At 63.9% G+C, this 16,213-nt stretch overlaps 3 protein-coding genes across 5 annotated transcripts; 2 read left to right on the top strand and 1 right to left on the bottom strand.

Moving 5' to 3' along the window:
* The first annotated feature begins 1,926 nt into the window (after positions 1-1,926).
* On the top strand, positions 1,927-6,007 carry LOC141963922 (C-type lectin domain family 18 member A-like). The gene is given in 13 exon segments (XM_074913657.1): positions 1,927-2,062; positions 2,422-2,693; positions 2,695-2,835; positions 3,541-3,765; positions 3,838-3,935; positions 4,352-4,473; positions 4,563-4,670; positions 4,862-4,954; positions 5,084-5,190; positions 5,324-5,453; positions 5,535-5,631; positions 5,731-5,822; positions 5,970-6,007. Coding segments are annotated over 13 exon segments (1,659 nt in total).
* Positions 6,008-7,458: 1,451 nt separating this feature from the next.
* Positions 7,459-13,574, top strand: LOC141963956 (RNA-binding Raly-like protein). The gene is made up of 7 exons (XM_074913704.1): positions 7,459-7,526; positions 9,499-9,577; positions 11,584-11,634; positions 11,950-12,098; positions 12,375-12,488; positions 12,724-12,890; positions 13,279-13,574. Exons 1-7 carry the CDS (start codon positions 7,490-7,492, stop codon positions 13,315-13,317), a joined length of 636 nt encoding a protein of 211 aa, XP_074769805.1. The 5' UTR covers positions 7,459-7,489; the 3' UTR covers positions 13,318-13,574.
* EXOSC6 (exosome component 6) lies at positions 12,903-16,207 on the bottom strand. 3 transcript variants are annotated; one of them, XM_074913703.1, is made up of 3 exons: positions 14,701-16,207; positions 14,010-14,214; positions 12,903-13,300 (listed from the first exon to the last, which is right to left on the bottom strand). In XM_074913703.1, exon 1 carries the CDS (start codon positions 16,125-16,127, stop codon positions 15,285-15,287), a length of 843 nt encoding a protein of 280 aa, XP_074769804.1. In that variant the 5' UTR covers positions 16,128-16,207; the 3' UTR covers positions 12,903-13,300; positions 14,010-14,214; positions 14,701-15,284. The 3 variants fall into 3 exon arrangements, with proteins under 3 accessions (XP_074769804.1, XP_074769803.1, XP_074769802.1); XM_074913702.1 differs by lacking the exon at positions 12,903-13,300 and adding an exon at positions 13,460-13,554; XM_074913701.1 differs by lacking the exon at positions 12,903-13,300 and having other exon boundaries at positions 13,702-14,214.
* Between the last annotated feature and the right edge of the window lie 6 nt (positions 16,208-16,213).

Here is a 16,213-nt window from a genome sequence, read left to right as displayed (position 1 = left end):
TGTGCTGGGGCTGGCTCCAGCCACGCAGGCTGCAGGGACGAGACGCTGGTGGTCCGGTTCTGCCCCGCTCACTCACAGCCGCGCTCCTGAGCTCGCTGGGATTTATCTGCGGCGCGTGCCTGTGTGTTTGTTGTTTTTTCCCCTGGCTGAGACCAAGCAGTAGGAAAGTTTCCCCTTGGCACTGGCACCAGCCTCTCCCTTCCCTTCCTTCTCTGCACATCAGAGGCTTTGGGGCCTTTCATGTCACAGGGCCAGAAGATGCTGGGGCCAGGCGGTGGCTGTCACAGTACCGGTGGTTCCTGGCTCCCCCCATGGCCAGCCAGGCTCCGGGGCTCCCCGGCATGCAGGCGTGCAGGATGAGGCTAATCCCGTGCATTTGCTAAGCGTGGGAAAGTCTCCCAGGAGAAGGGACAGCTTTGACTTCAGTGCTGGGGTCTGGCTCTCCAGTGGGGCTGGGGCTGTCGAGGAGGGCAGCCCAGCAGCGCCACAGGCTCGCTGGCCTCGGCCTGGCTTTGTTGGGGTGAAATCAGCCGTGGCTGGAGTTTAGAGGGGAACCCCAGGGCTCTGCTGCAGCCTAGAGTTGGGGTGCAGGTTGGCATTACTGTCAGCATTAACATCAGGGTCAGGGTTAACCTTAGGGTCAGCATTAGGCTTAGGGTTAGAGTTAGGGTTAGCATTCGGTTTAGGGTTGAGATTAGAAGTAGGACTAGGGTTGGGGTTAGCATTAGGGTTAGGGCTGGGTTTAGGGTTAGAGTTAGGGTTAGGGCTGAGATTAGAAGCAGGACTAAGGTTGGGGTTAGCATAAGAGGTTAGGGTTGGGGTTAGAGCTGGGGTTAGCATTAGACTCACAGTTAGGGCTACGGTCAGATTTAGGACTGGGGTTAGGACTAGTGCTGAGGGTTCAGGACCATATGAACAGGAGGGTTTGAATGGGGGTTGGGGTTGCCATTAGCATTAGGGCCAGGTTCAGGCCGGGGTTAGGGTTAGGCTCAGGGCAAGCGAACTGAAGGAATTCAGAGATGGATTTCTGCTGACATCCAGCTCAGCTGCGATAGCTGGCAGGTAGGACACTCCTGCTCCCTCCTGCCCATGACAGCCCAGAGGAAGGGGCATGGCAGCATGCGTCTGTCCCTCAGACACCCCCAAGCAGGGATTTCTGAAGCCCACATATCTATCCCGTGCCAGCGGAGCATCCCCAGCTCCCCGGCATGGGTGCTGGGAGCCTTGCACTGGGGCAGAGCCATCAGGGTGCTACTGAGCCCCCCGAGCAGTCTGAGCTCCAGGACCCCCGCCCGACCCTGAGCTCCTGCTGAGATGTGCCCTCCTCGAGCCCAGCATCTCTCCTGCTGCCAGCCCCCCGGCCCTCACGTTCTCCCACCCCGTAACCACGCTGCCCAGCTCGCCGGAGCGGGTATTTGGCTTCACGCCCGTGGCGGTGTGTGTTACCTCCCCGGCATGTTTAATTCATGGGGCAGGAGGAAGGCTGGCAGCAGGGGCCCCTGTAGTTGCCCCCAGCCCCTTGGCATCTAATCTGCCAGTGCCCCAAAGTGGGTGCAGTTGGGGACCCATGCTCCTGCCTGCCTTCCCCTCCTGACCCCAGCTCGGCGGCGGGGCTGGGGCAGAGCGTGGGGGGCTGACCCCGCTGTGGGGCATCCCAGTGGGGCTGCAGCCCAGGGTCCCGGGAGTTGTCTGCCGTGTTCGCGCCAGCGAGCAACTGTTTTGACAGAGCTATTACTCACCCGTCAAGCTTTTGTTCGAGCCGAGCAGCGGTGCCTGTCTGGAGTCCTGAATAGGAGCAAATCCTGCAACCAGACACACACACACACACAAGCACACACAAGCGCGCAGAAGCGCGCGGCCGAGCTCGCCCCGACGCCAGGGCTGTTGTGGGGCTGCTGGTCTCTCCTGAATCTTCCCTCCGGAGCCATGGGGGTCTGGTGCCCCCCCACCCCAGGCACCTTCATGAAGCTCCTGGTGCTGCTGGTTTGCAACCTCCTGGCATGGAGGGTGGGTGAGACGGGGTCGCGTGCTCCAGAGAAGTTGTCCGTGCTGGCTCCGGGAGGTAATCAGGAGAGGGCTGGGGGGAAGCTGGTTTGAGAGGGGGTGGGTGCACCCTGAGCAACATCCCCTGAGGCCAGGACAGGTGGGCAGGGTGAGGGGCACCCAGGGATGGCAACAGGGGTCTCGATGGGTGATGGAATAGAATGGGATGGGGATGGGGAGGGGGGGGGCAATGGGACAGAGCTGGTGAGGGGATGGGGATGAGGGGGCTGAGGCTGGGCATGGGATGGAGCTGAGGGGGGTCTGGGGCTGGAACTGGGGATGGGATGGGGCTGGAGGGGCTCTGGGGCTGGTGATGGGATGGGGCTGGTGATAGGGACTAGTGATGGGTCGAGCCTGGCGGGGTCTGGGTGCTGGCAGAACAGAGGCAGGGGGAGGTGTGGGTACATTCCTGGCAGTCTCAGCCCACCCGTGCGAGACGGGGGCTCAGCAGGCTGGACCCCCCCTGGCCCCTGGCCCCTTTGTGCTCCCAGCCCAAAAGCGCTTTCTTCTCTCCCCTCGAGTCTCCATGGAGACCCGGGTGCCTTCCCTGTATCCCCGGCTGCGGCCGGACTGAAGGGAGGGCTGTGGGAGCGGCCACGGCCCCCCCAAAGGGTCCATCTGCAGCCAGGGATACGGGGAAGGCACTTAGACCCCACAGCCCCCTTGGCCCCAGCACCAGCCCCTGCTGTTCCCCTCCCAGCTCTCAGCATGAAGGAGACTTTCCTGGTGCTCTCACTGCACAACAAGCTGAGGAGCAAAGTGCAGCCTCCTGCTGCCAACATGCAGAAGCTGGTGAGCCCCCACATGGGTTGTCCCCCACCTTGGGTATCCTATGCACTTCCCACTCCATGCCCAGGGAGAGGAGCAGCCCATGGGTGCCACAGAGGAGTTCATTAACAAGCTAACGAAGCCAAAGGGCAGGCTGGCATGGGGCCCCCAAGGAAGGACGTGCCACCGGCACTGCCAGATCCAGCACACACCAAGGACAGGGCTGGTCACCTGGGGACCCCCATGGGGTACTCCGTGGCCCATGATGGCCCTCAGTGTCCCCTGATCACCCCACACCTGTGCACACCAAGGACAAGGCTTATCCCTTGGGGTTCCATGCGGGGTCCTTCATGTCCTGTGATGGCCCTCAATGTCCCCTGATCACTGCACCCCTGCACACACCAAGAGCATCCCATGATGACCCTTGATATCCCCCAACCACCTCACAGCTGCACAAACCAAGGGCAATACTGGTCCCCTGAGGTGTCCCCCATGTCCTGTGATGGCCCTCGATGTCCCCCTATTACCCCACCCCTGCACACACCAAGAGCGGGGCTGGTCCCCTGGGGTCCCTTGCAGCATTCCCCATGTCAATACTCTGATGTCCCCCAACCATGCCCCAGACTGACCCCTTTGATGGTCCCAAACCCCCCCTGTCCTCAGCAGCCCCCTCATCAGGGCTGACTCGGGGACCCGCGACGTCTCGCGATGCCAAGTGCATCCCCGCAGGAATGGAGCGAGGAGCTGGGGCGGCTGGCAGGGGCACGGGCGGCCAGCTGCCTGGAGGGCCCCGCTCCGCCACCGGCCCCGCAGCTGGGCTGGAGCGAGGCCCTGCTGCTGGCAGGCACCGGGGGCTTCGGGGCCGTGCTGGAGCGCTGGTTCGCCGAGGGCCAACACTATGACTACGGGACGGGACGCTGTGCCGGGAATGCCACATGCCGCCATTACACCCAGGTGGGCATGGGAGGCACAGGGGGTTGGGGGGGGGCACGGGGGGCCCAGAGGGTGACACACGCTCTCTCACAGCTGGTGTGGGCCACGGCGGGGCGGCTGGGCTGTGGGCGGCATCTCTGCACCGGCGGCCGTGGCCCCAGCGAGGCCTTCGTCTGCGCCTACTCCCCGGGGTAAGGGGCTGCCGGGGCGGGGCCTCGGCAGGGGTGGGCGGGGCGTCAATGGGGCCTGGGGTGCAGTGGGCAGGGTGGGGAGAAGCCCTCCCCCAGTGTGGGTGGGGCCTCCACGGGGGTGTGTCCGGATGGGCGTGTGGGATGGCCTATGGGGAAGCCTGGTGAGGGGGTGGCCCCTTGGGCTGGCAGTGGGTGTGGTTTGAGGCTGTGGGCGTGGCCATTGTGCTGGAAGTGAGTGGGGCTGGGCGCTGTGGGCGGGGCTGTATCGGGGATGTGGGCGTGGCTGGGGAAATGTGGGCGAGAGTGTGGTAGGGAAGTGGGCGGGGCTGTGCCGTGTGGGCGTGGCCTATCCACGTGAGGGGGTGTGGCTTGGCTGTGTGGGCGGGGCACAACTGGGCAGCTGCCTGCGGCGACAGGGGCAACTGGGAGGTGGCGGGGACGCCCGTCCTGCCCTACAAGCAGGGGCCCTGGTGCTCCCTCTGCACCGCCGGCCTCTCCGGCTGCTTCAAGTCCTGGGACCACAGTGGCGGGCTCTGCGGTGAGTCCTCGCGGTCCCCCCGGCCCCTGCGGGGCGCTCGGCCATGCCGCAGCCCTCGACGCCCAACGCTGCCTCTCTGCTGTGCCCAGAGGTGCCTAGGAACCCCTGTCGCATGAGCTGCAGGAACAGCGGGCGCCTCAACATGAGCAGCTGCCAGTGCGCCTGTCCCCCCGGCTACACGGGCAGGTACTGCCAAGGTGAGAGGGGCACCTGCACCGCCCCTGCCTCCTCCTGCCTCCGGAGAGCCACACGTGCGTGGCTGGTGCGACGCACGGCCGCTGCAGCGTGGGCAGCTCGGTGCAGCGCCCTGATGCCCAGCGCGAGCTCAGCGGAGGCAGGCAGGGGCTGCTGAGCCCCCCTGCCAGCTGACACAGCGCCTCGCCCCCAGTGAGGTGCAGTGGGCAGTGCCTCCACGGGAAATTCAGGAAGGAGGAATGCTCCTGCCTCTGCGACGTGGGCTACGGCGGAGCCGAGTGCGGCAGTGAGTCTGCGCTGCTTTGGGTGGCAGCAGGGATCTGCAGGCAGGGACCCCCGGAGCAGGGCTAAGGATCCTCCGGCAGGCCCAGCTCTGCTGGCACGAGGACCCACCTGCACCTGTCTGTGCCCCCAGCGAAGATTCAATTCCCTTTCCACACCTGCGATGTGAGGATAGACGGTGACTGCTTCATGGTGTCCCCCGAGGCCGACACCTACTATGGAGCCAAAATAAAGTGCCAGGTGAGCCACTGGGATGCTCTGGGCATCCCTTTGCACCTGAAAAATGCCACCCATGCTCACAGCCCATCTCTCTGCTGCCCGCTGTGGGTCTGGGCCATGTGTGTTTTGGGCTGACTCACTCCCTTCCCCCCAGGAGAAAGGGGCAATGCTGGCTCAGATCAGAAACCAGAAGGTCCAGGATATCCTGGCTTTCTACCTCAGCCGCTTGGAGACTGGTAACAGGGTGATGGACACCGATTTTGAGACAGGGAACTTCTGGATTGGTGAGTGACAGTGGTGGGCAGAGTGCGGGGTGCCCAAGGTGGTGCCAGGTGGATGTGCCACCCCGCTTCACGCCCCTCCAGGTCTCACCTACAAGACGTCCAAGGCTGCCTTCCGCTGGGATGTGGGCGAGCTGTCCTCCTTCACCAGCTTTGCTTTTGGGCAGCCAGACAACCAGGGGTAAGTGCCCGCTGAATCCGGAGGACACCCAACCTTTGTGCAGTGTCACCGCTGTGCCACTGCGCTGGGCGGTTTCACCACCCTCCCGCCGGGTCACAGGTTTGGGAACTGCGTGGAGATGCAAGCGTCAGCCGCCTTCAACTGGAATGACCAGCGCTGCAAGACCCGAAACCGGTACATCTGCCAGTTCGGTGAGTGAGCACTGGGAGAATTCCCACACCTTCCTGGGGGTGCCAAGCTGTGATGGTGCCAACCCTGGGCTCTGCTGGCCCTGCGCCTTGCTGCCAGCCCTGCCCAGACCCCTGGGCGGGGGAGGCACTGACTGCATGCTGTCACAGCCCAGGAGCACATCTCCCTGTGGCAGCGGGACCCCTGAGCCGGCAGCCCCAGGCACGGCCAGCGCTGGCTGCTGTGCCGAGCCTGTGGCTCTGGAGGACCCCGGTGCTGTGCCAAGCCTGGACCATGGCTCAGGAGGACCCCTCACGGCTATCCTGTGCAGGGGATGGGGTGTTGAGGGGACCCATGGTGCTGAGACCTGATGAGAAGGGCGTGTGCTCTCCATCAACATCCCTGAGACAGCACCTTCTTCTGCCCCTCATGCTGCAACAGCCCCCAGGGCAGGGAGATGCCCCCACAACAGCCAGGTCCAACACCATCCTCCTGCTAAACTGGCAGCCTGGCTGTGTCCAGACCACAGTCCTGATGCGATGAGGGGCCAAGGGGGGCTTCTGGGGGGCACAGGCCTTGTCATGGCTCAGGGTGAGGGCTGGGCTCAGCTCTGAGCCATTGTCCTGACCTGGGTGGGAATCCCCCAGCCTGGCACTGTGGGTTTCTCACCATCCCAGTCCTTCATCATCACCCAGGTCCTCATCGTCTGCTGGGTGGTTAATAAAGACCCTCCCTCCCTTGGGAAGAGCTGTTTGTCTCCTTTTCCTCCCCCAGACCCATCAGAGTCTCCCTCTGCTGTGGTCTGCATCCTGCCTGCACGGAGCGGTACCTCCGGCTCCATCCCTGGAGTGGCTGCTGGGGTTGGAGGAGCTGGCACCAGCCCGGCTCCTGGCTGAGCTCCTGTCTCCCACACCCTGGGGGTGTTTTGGAGGGGTGGCATTACCCAAGAGCTGCTTCTTCCATCCCCAGGATGGCTCCAAGCTGCGGCACTCCATGTGCTGGGCACAGGCCTGTGCCCCCAGTGCTGACAGGTGTCAGTGGGTGCCTCTGGAGGGGACACACCGGGGAGTCACTCCCCTCGGCTGCCCTCCTCCCTTCCCAGCTGGGAGTGGGCTGGGCTGGAAGGTAAAATATCCCCGGCCAGAGCGATGCGTGCCAGTTGTTTGTGCCCTGGCTCTGTAGAGGGAGGGCAAAGCTGGGCTCGCAGCTCCGGGGCCACCTGGGCAAAGCCGGGGTGCAACCAAGCCGTGGGCCAGGAGGGCAGGGTCCCACAGGTCGGAGGGGACTGGGGGCAGGAGCTGGGGGCAGGAGCCCGGGGAGGATGAGGATAGAGGATGAGGATGGAGGATGAGGATGGAGGATGAGGAGGGAAGATGAGGAGGGAGGATGAGGATGGTCCAGCGCAGTCGCTATGTCCGTACAGCGGCAGCCTCGAGGGCAGCAGAGGCGGCAGGGACAGGCAGCAGCGGGGCCACCGGGCAGCGCTGCGCCTGGGGAGGGGCGCGGGCGGGGCGGGGCGGGGCCGACACCCGCCCCGTCTCCCTCCACCCCCCATCGCCGCGGTGGTGCGGCCCGCGGTCCCCCCTCCCCGGCCGGCGGTGGTAGGGCCCGGTGGCGGCGCGCTGGGGCCGGAGCGGGGCTGCGGGGGCTGCGGGGGCTGCGGGGCCGGGGCCGCCGGGGCTACGGGGGGATGACGCTCTTCGGCAGCGGGGACGCGGGCTGGAGATGTGAGTACCGACACGGACCCGGCCCTCCGGCCCCCCACCCCGCCGGGTGCCCCTCCCCGGGAACGGCCCCTCTTCCCGCAGCCCTCCCCCCGTAGATGCTCCGGTACCGGGATGCTTGCCCGGCACCGGCAGCCCAGCCCGGGCAGGGGTTCCCCTCCTCCCCGCAGCCAGCCTTCTGGTGCACGTACGTCCCCCCCGCCCCGGGCAGGGCCGCCTCCCGGTGCCGGGATCCCCCCCGCCCCTTTGGACCGGTCCCTCCCCCCGGACACGCATGTCCTCCCGGTACCGAGCCGTCCCCCACCCCGGTACCAGTCCCTTCCCAGGGCTGGGATGTCCTCCCGGCGCTGGGATACCTGGTCCTCCCCGTATCATTACCCCTACGTCGGGGACATCCTCCCAGTACCGGGATGGCCCCATGCCGTTACCCCCAGGACAGGGATGTTCTCCCAGTACCGGGATGCCATTGCAGGGGAGGGAGCCCAGACGCACGGCCGGTGGCCCCAGGGTGATTGTGCCCAGCTAGCCCGGGTCCCTTGCCTCAGCAGGACAGTCTCCTCGGTGCAGGTGGCCTGTGACCGGGTGACTGGCCACAGCTGGGGTGCTGAGGGCTCCGTCCCACTGGCAGGGAGGGGAGAGGGTGTTTTGCCGGGTGGGTGCGATGGGCTGGAGGGAGGGATGTCAGCAGTGGGCTCTGGCCACGAGCCGCGAGCTTGGCCGTCCCTGGGGATGCTGGCTGCACCCACAGAAAACGGGTGTCGGTGTTACCTGGTGCACACGAGATGAGTGGAGCAGTTTTCCCAGCTCACCCCAAAATCAGAGCCAGCCCACAGACTTCATCACACAAGGTGACAGCCTGGAAAGCAAACAAGTGCCTGTTTCCTTCCTCTCAGATCTTGGTCAGAAGCCCCCTCCTCCGCAGGGATGGAAGGACCTTGCTCCAGCAGATGCAGGGCTAGAGGGAACCCGTGGCCAGTGTCCATGTTTCTGGGGAGGTCTAGACCTCTCCGATGAGCTGGTGTGTTCCCAGAGGACTTGGGAAGCTTTAGTTCAGTGTTTCCCAGTGCAGTGGCATCCAATGTCACCTGCGGGACAGCTGGTCACACTTAATGGCCAAGGAAGAGCGTGCAAGAGGGAGCCCTCAACATCTCACCCGCAGGCTCTTACCCCAAGGGCCAGAGAGGTTTTGGAGCCCCCCAAAATCACAAAATTAAATATATGGAGATGTTATATGGAGATGTTATTAGAGTATTGCGTCAATGGCTCTCAAATGTATACTCAGAAAATAGACTCAAGCTGACTTTTATATGGACATTGGCTGAAATCCTGAAGAGGGGGTGAGGAGCGTTGCCAGGGAGGTGTGACGTGGCATCGCCAAGCTGTGTGTCCGGAGATGTCTCCACCCCACACCTCGGCATCACAGGTGTCTCGGCAGCCTTTGGGAGCATGAAGCAGCTGTGTGCGGGGGCTTCCCCCATCCCTGGCACCCGTCCGTGGTGGGCAGCACTCGCTGGTGTCCTGCTGGCCTGGGGCTCCCTGAAAAATGGCCCAACCACACAGCAGAAGCTATAGTGAAGGCAGTTCACCACAGTGGTGGGAAATGTCTCTGGGGGTTAATTACCCTCATCATCAGAGGTGCTTTCTGCCACCCTAATTGGAGCCTGTGCGGCCTTGTCTGGACATGGGCTCCTGGGGACGGGGCACCCACAGGAAGACGCTGCTGCAGGGACAGACAGAGCCACGCCATGTCCTGACACAACCCTGGGTTGCTGCTGCCCTTCCTCGAAAACTTAAATCTAGAGTGAGCTGCCAGCTTCAGGCTCATCCTGTGGATGCTCTGGCGTGGGACATCTCCAGCTGGGAGAGGAGCGTGGAGCTCCTGGGAAGCCGGTGGTGAAGATACGTCTGTGTGGGGCAGGGTCTTGGCATCCCTTTTCCATCCCACTGCTCATTCCCCTTCTCTCTCTCCCCTCAGATTTGGATATGGCCAGGGAACCCAAGCCAAGCCGGGCCCGGCTGGGCCAGAAGCGGCAGCACAGCAGCAGCCTGTACCAGTGAGTGCTGGCACGTGGGGCGGGAGCTGTGCCGGGGGGGACCCATCTCATGGGGACTGTCCCATGCCTGGCTCTTCCTCCTCCCCTTTCTCTCCATTGCTTACCTCCCAACTATTCCATCTACCTGCCCGCAGTGGCAGACATGGGTCCATTCAACGTCCCTGCCCCATCTCAGTGGGGCCCTTGGAGCATCACTTGGCCACACCAGTGGTGGCTGGAGGCCTCACTGGGTCCCACCCGGGGTGGGTGTGGAGATCCTCCTTCCCCATCTGAAGGTGCTGGGAGAAGAGCAGAGCCTTGTGCTCTCCATGCCATGTCGATGTTGGTTGCAGTTCTGGCCTTTAAATGATGTTCCTTGGGGGACAGGCACTCCTGCAGAGGCAAAGAGGGGTGACATTGGGCCTGAGAGTGGCAGTAGATGATGGTGATGGTGGCACCGATGGTGACAGAAAAGCAGGTCCCCATCCCTGCGTGCTTTTGGCTCTCCAGCTCAGCAGATGTGTGGCAAGGAGGGGATCGGAGCTGGCTCCGTCTGTCTCGTTGGAGAGCTTTTTGCGAACACCCTGATTGAACTAATTGCTCTGCCTGTTGCCATGGTGTCGGAGGGATGCAGCGCTGGCAGGGCAGGGACTGCCGGCCCCCTTGGGCCGCCGGAGCGTGGCAGATGACGCTTTTGCTCTTCCTGAGGGATGTTCTGGGCAAAGAGCTGAGCCGGGAAAGCCCTTGCTGTGTCCCTAGCTGGGTGCCAGACCCCAAGACCAGGTCTCCTGTGGAGCCACTGGTGCTTCCATCGTGCGAGGTGCCTGTGGCATCCCCGTCCCTCTCAGCAGTGGCTCCGGGCAGCAGTAGCCATCATTCCTTGTGCCCCGTGTGTGAGCTGGGACTCTCCTCTGGCTGCCCATTACCCTCTTCCCCAAGGCAGGTTGTGACCTTCCTCCCTGGGTGCCAGGCAGGAGGTGGGGGATGCAAAGGACTCACCATCCCCATCACAGCAATGCAAACTTGGAAGGCATCGAGGCTGGACTAAAAGCTCCCAAAATGTCCCCAGGTGTAAAGAACAGGAGCAGGCAGGTCCTGGCACCCTGGGGCTGCCAGCTCGACCTTGCCAGGAAGGCTGGCACTTGCAGGCTGCACCCTGTGTGTATTATTCTTGAATAAGGCAGGGTGACAGCAGGGCTGGGGGTGCTTTTGCCCCGTGACAGGCTGAGCTGCCTTCTGGGCTGGGCAAGCCTGGCTTAGGCTTGGTGTCTCAGGCAGGGCAATCTGGGTTGCCCATTAGGCCCCACAGCAGACCTCCAGCTCTCCCCTATCTCCAGGATCGGTCCCACAATGACAGGCTCATCTGCAGCAAAATCTGGAGCCCTGGGGGACCTTGTCCTGGTTCCCCCATTCCTGGCAGCATGCCTGCGGAAGGCTCCCTGGTCCCAGCAATGCTCTGAGCACGGCTTTGTCTCCCCTTATGTTAGGCTTAATCCTATGCTCCCTGACTCTGCAAGAGCTGAAACAGCAAAATGAGCTTCAGCATCTTTCCTCCTCCTCCTCCTCCTCCTCCTCCTCCTCCTCCTCCTCCCCCCTGCTCCTGGTCCACAGCACATGATTTATTACCGGCACGTCGGCTGCCCGCATTGGAGGCGATCCGTTGACAGATCGCTTCTTAATTTGGAGCCGAGCGAGCCAGCAGCGTGTGTGCAGAGCCAGGGACCATGAAATTTAACATCAGGGCGCTATGAATGCAGCTTCCCAAGAGCAGAGCCTGCTGATGCTGCCCCGGGGGCTCTCTCCATCCCCCTCAACACCTTTGCTTGGCTCCGAGGCAAGCCCCTGCCAGGGTACAGCCACCTCCCGCAGGACGCTGCAGCTTGCGTGGTACCCTCCGGCATGCCTCCCACTCCCCAGGGATGGGGATGGAGGCTGGCTGGGTGCCCTGCTGTGCCCAGCTGTGGCTGCTCCATGGCATCCATGGCCCCCCCAGAGCAGGTCACTTGTTCTCCTCTCTCCCCCTGCAGCAGTAACTGCGAGCTGGACTACGATCTCTACAGGGACGACTTCCCGTACAGGTGAGTGCAATGTCCCGGGAGCGGGGTGGGCTGAGGACGCCTCTGCTGAAGGCAGAAAGCAGCGTGTCCCTGGGCATCTGTCCCCTCGCCTCCGGGAGAGGCTCAGTTGCATTGCCCACTTCAAGGGGCACATATGCCACAGCTTCCCCTGGGGGCTGGGATTCATGGGGCACAGACAGCGTGTGGGCTGGGCACTGCCCAGGTTGCAGGTCCGTCACTGCAGAGGGACCCTCAGAGATGCTGTCTTGGCTGGCAGGGGCTGCTGCTGCACCTCCGAGGTTGTGCTCATGCCACCGTGTTCTTGTACCCTTGCAGGGTGTATGAGTACCAGAAGATTCCCCCCCTCATTAACCGCATCCCAGTCAAGGCCAGACGAACTCATGTGGGAGCAGGAGGCAAAAGCAGCCTGAGCCCCCAGCCCGGGGCGAGGAGCAGCACCAGCTCCCCGACGGGACGGACAAAGTGTAAGTGTGATGGGGCTGAGAGGAAGAGGAGGCTTGGCCCTGCATTAGGGCAGTGCTGGTGCCCAAAAGTCCTGCTTGGTGCTGACCCCATTGCTATGAGTCCCCAGCTCCAGCAGACACAGCCTAGCTTGTGCTAGGCTGGTGGCTGTCCCCTGGACCTGTCCCTGTTTCCCAGGGATGCCCAGAGGGGAGGATCCTCTGGCAGAACAGTGTGTTCCCCTGGCTCCAGGCAGGCTGTAGGGCAGGGAGGGATCCTCACGGCTCCTCTCCCCGCAGTGCGGGCCGAAGAGCTGCACTCCATCAAGGGCGAGCTGAGCCAGATCAAGGCGCAGGTGGACAGTCTGCTGGAGAGCCTGGACCGCATGGACCAGCGGAGAGAGCGTCTCGCAGGTGAGGGGACAGGCAGCCTGTGGGTGTGTGCGAGCCTGGACCCCGATGCGGGTGTAAGGGATCCCTCCCCGTGTGCCCAGGAAGGGCTGGGCATCCAGACCTGGGCAAATTCCCTGCGTCCTCCCCCCTCCCCGGGCTGGCAGGGCAGAGTCTGGCCCTTTAACGCAAAGGGACCCTGCGAGGACAGGGCTGTTCACACAGGTACTCCAAATTTCTGCTGTCTCTGTCCTTGCAGGGTCCAAGGAGAGCGAGAAGAAGAGGGTAGAGATGGGGGCAGAGTCGCCGTCCCCAGCAGGAGAGGGTTCAAGGGAGCCGCGGGGGAAGGAGGGGATGGGATCTGATGGGCATAGCAACCTGCGCAACATCGACAGCGCCGAGGAGAGCACAGACACGGAGGAGGCGGTAAGAGGAGGGCCAGATCCTGCGCCGGGCTCTGCTTTCCTAAAATTCATCCCCGCTTGATGCCTTTGTGGGTCCTGGTGGAGGGATGCCACTCCAGTGGGGTTCCCCGAGGCATCCTGGCTCTGTGCCAGGGCTACGAGTGCCTGTGCCTCCAGGACAGCCCCGAGAACCCTGCAGCAAACCCCTGGGTGTTCATTACTCCAGCAGCACAGGCTGCAAAAAAAATCCTCAGAGTAGAAATACCCTTTATTGAAGCTGCTGCTCCCTCAGCCTCATCCTCAGCTGGGTGCGGGACCCCGGGACATCTCCATGCCAGGCAGGGCACTGGGTTTGATCCTGCTGCCCAGGCACGTCAGAGGATGGACGCGCTGTACACTTCTCCTTGCAGGTGAAAAACCACATGTCGGACCCTGAGGGGAGCCAGTAGACAGACTGGGATGCAATGGCCTCCCTGCATGGCCAGCCCTTTCTGTCTTGTGTATTTCTTTTGAGGCTTCCAACTAGTGCCACGCAGGACGCGAGGTGGCCTGCCCTCGGCACGGCCATCCCCTGCCGCTGGCGCCGGCAGCCCCGTGTCCCACCCCTGTGAGATGCCAGCCAGCCGTGGCGAGAGAAGTTTTTGTGTTCGAGTGTGCTTGTTTTCTTTTTCTTCCTGTTTTCAGACCTAGGGGTAAGCAGACACGGCCGGGGGAGGCAGGGGAGAGAAAAAAAAAAGGACTGTATCCCAAAGGAGCATCCCAAATCCCAGCTGCCTTGCGTGCAGGGTGCTGTGGGGCACTGGGAAAGCACCCCGGGGCTCCCAGCCCCTACGGCACAGGTCACATCCCAACCTCCTGTGCCCTGTAAGCTCACCCGCTGCCACCAAGCTTCAGCCCCACCCTGGGAATTGGTTCAGCAGGTGAAGGCACATCCCAGGAAAGCTTTCGGAGCTGCTCGGCATCCCACCATGATGCCATGGGAAGGAGGGACCACCCTCAGAGAGCTGAGGGGCTATCAGGGGATTTTGGGATGGAGGGATGGTGCTGAGCCCAGCTCCAACTCTGGCTGCAGGGCTAGCAGCGGGGCAGTGCAAACCCAATTGCTCCCCAGTCCCCCCAGCTGCCCGATGGGATTCCTTACTGGTTCACCGCTGGCCGTTCTCGGTCACGGATCACGTTGGCAGTCAGCAGGGCTCCCTTGAGCAGCTTTGCCCGGGCTCCTTGCCCAAGGAAGTCACGGCTCCCCCTGGCTGTGCTCCCCAGCATTTCATCTTGGTTTGGTGTCCCTCATTCCTAGGTTGTCCTTCTCTCGCTGATAGGAACTTGTTCTGTATTTCTGATTTGCTCTGGTAAAAGAGTGTATTGTGTTGGAAAGAAAAATAATTTGTATTTCTTTGGTTATTCTACTCTGATGCAGTTTTTAACCACCTGAAGCGCACGTGTAATTTTTGCAACTTTGTGTGCTGCCTGACACAGACCTAGGCTTTGGGGGTTTTTGAGGATGCTGCCTTCCCAACAGCTCAACCCAGAGGCAGAAGGAGCACAGCTCTGCCCCATTTCTCAATGGAAACATTAATCACCACCTTTACCCAGAACATTCCCTACCAGTGCGGCACAGTACAGGTGGGCACAGAGGACCTGCTCCTCTCCATCTCCATCCATGACCAGACCCCAAGGCAGCACCCTGCTCCCTCCACACCCCTCAAGGAAGGACAGTGGGAATAAAGGGGGGTGATCCCGATGCCTGGCAGCCAGTCACCCTGAACGCATCCTTCCACCTCTGCCCACAACTGGCAGAGGGCTCAGCAAAGCTACACAAGCAGGAGGCTCACCAGAAAAACCTGATTTATTACAAAAGACATCTCTGGCACCCTGAAGCGCTGCCTGGGCAGGAGATGCAGAGTCTGTGCCATGACGTGGTTCCTGCCCGGTGCTGCCTGGCCCCTGCCTGCATGGATGGTTGTGGTGAGCAGCTCAGTGTGAGGGTCTCGGCTCTGGTGCTGGGGTTGCCCCAGGCTGGGGTGTTGGATCCCACAGTGCAGGCAGCTGCTTGGAGAGGTCTCAGGCAGGGTCTAGCAGCACGGAGGCTGTTGCTGGGGGGCTCTGGCAGCGTGCGACGCTGCTCGAGTCCTGCGGGATTCTCAGGAGGGGGCTCCTGTGGCGTGGGGGCTCCTCAGGCAGTGTGGGGGCTGCTTTGGGGGCTCCCCGGAGGCGTGGGGTGGGATGCAGACTCCAACGTCCTTGGGCAGGTTTCTTGGGCCTCTGGCTGTGTGGGCAGGCCCAGGGGCTGGCTCCAGGGAGTCTCCGGCAGCTCTCGGGCTGGCTCGCTCGGGCAAGCTCCGGGGCGTCGCGGCGGCGGTGCGGCGTGGCTGAGGCAGGCCGCGGGCGTCCCCGGGGGCTGGGGCCCGGCGGGCGCTCAGGCGGTGGCGTCGCGGCGGCGGGCGGCTCGCAGCAGGCTCTGCCGCAGCACCGGGTAGAGGCGGTGGCAGCCGTCGAGGCCAAGGCGCAGCGCCTGGGCCCAGGCGTCGGGAGGGCCGCCCTGCCCGCCGCCCAGCACCGCCGACACCTGGTTGAGGGCGGGCAGCAGAGCTACGGTGAGGCGGGCGGCAGCGCGACGCTCCTCGGGCTCCCCGGGCTGCAGCATCCAGGCCCCGGCGGGGCCGGGGGACCGGGACAGGGCGCAGCCCACGGCCAGGTCGTACATCTCCACCCCGGCGTCAGCCAGGGCCAGCGCGGCGGCGCTGATGGCGGCGGCCAGCGCGGAGCCGCCGTCCTGCAGCAGCAGAGCGCTGACGGCCAGGCGGGCCCGCGGGTACCGCGCCAGCCGCACCGCCGGTTCCAGCGCCTCCCGCAGCGCCGCCGCCGCCTCCCGCTCCGCCTCCCGCTCCGCCGCCGAACCCGGCCGCCACCGCGCCCCGCGCCCGGCGAAAGGCGCCCGGCGGAACTCGCAGAGCAGCTGCCCCCCTCCCGCCGCCGCCGCGGGCTCGGCCGGCTCCCGCGGGCCCCAAGCGGCGCACAGCACCTTAGTGCCGCCGCCCAGCTCGACGTAGGCCGAGCCCTCGGCCTGGCTTAGCAGCCCGGCCCGGGCGAAGAGCGGCGGCAGGGCGCAGGGGTCCCGCGGCGCCGCATCCGCCCCCCCCACCGCCGCCTTCTCCTCCTCCTCCTCCTCCCCCGCCGCCGGCACCTCCCCGGCCGCGGCCCACAGCTCCGGCGGCTGCGACTCCTCCGGGCCCCGCAGGCGGCGGTGATCCAGCGGCATGCTCAGCCGAGAACGAGCGGGCGGGGACTGCCCGGAGGAGGAGGAGCGCGGCCCGCCCCGCCCCGTAAGCAGAACCGAGGCGGCAG

The sequence above is a fragment of the Athene noctua genome, chromosome 9 (assembly GCF_965140245.1).
Source record: "Athene noctua chromosome 9, bAthNoc1.hap1.1, whole genome shotgun sequence".
NCBI lineage: Eukaryota > Metazoa > Chordata > Aves > Strigiformes > Strigidae > Athene > Athene noctua.
Note: the sequence above shows the minus strand (reverse complement) of the source record. Positions and strands in the feature narration are given on the sequence as shown.

Excerpts from the sequence above, each read along its gene's own strand:
- LOC141963956 (XM_074913704.1), top strand. The coding sequence starts at position 7,490 with ATGACGCTCTTCGGCAGCGGGGACGCGGGCTGGAGAT. Across the intron at positions 12,099-12,374 it reads CCCGACGGGACGGACAAAGT|TGCGGGCCGAAGAGCTGCAC; the intron begins GTAAGTGTGATG and ends CTCTCCCCGCAG. Across the intron at positions 12,891-13,278 it reads GCACAGACACGGAGGAGGCG|GTGAAAAACCACATGTCGGA; the intron begins GTAAGAGGAGGG and ends TTCTCCTTGCAG.
- EXOSC6 (XM_074913703.1), bottom strand. The coding sequence starts at position 16,127 with ATGCCGCTGGATCACCGCCGCCTGCGGGGCCCGGAGGAGTCGCAGCCG.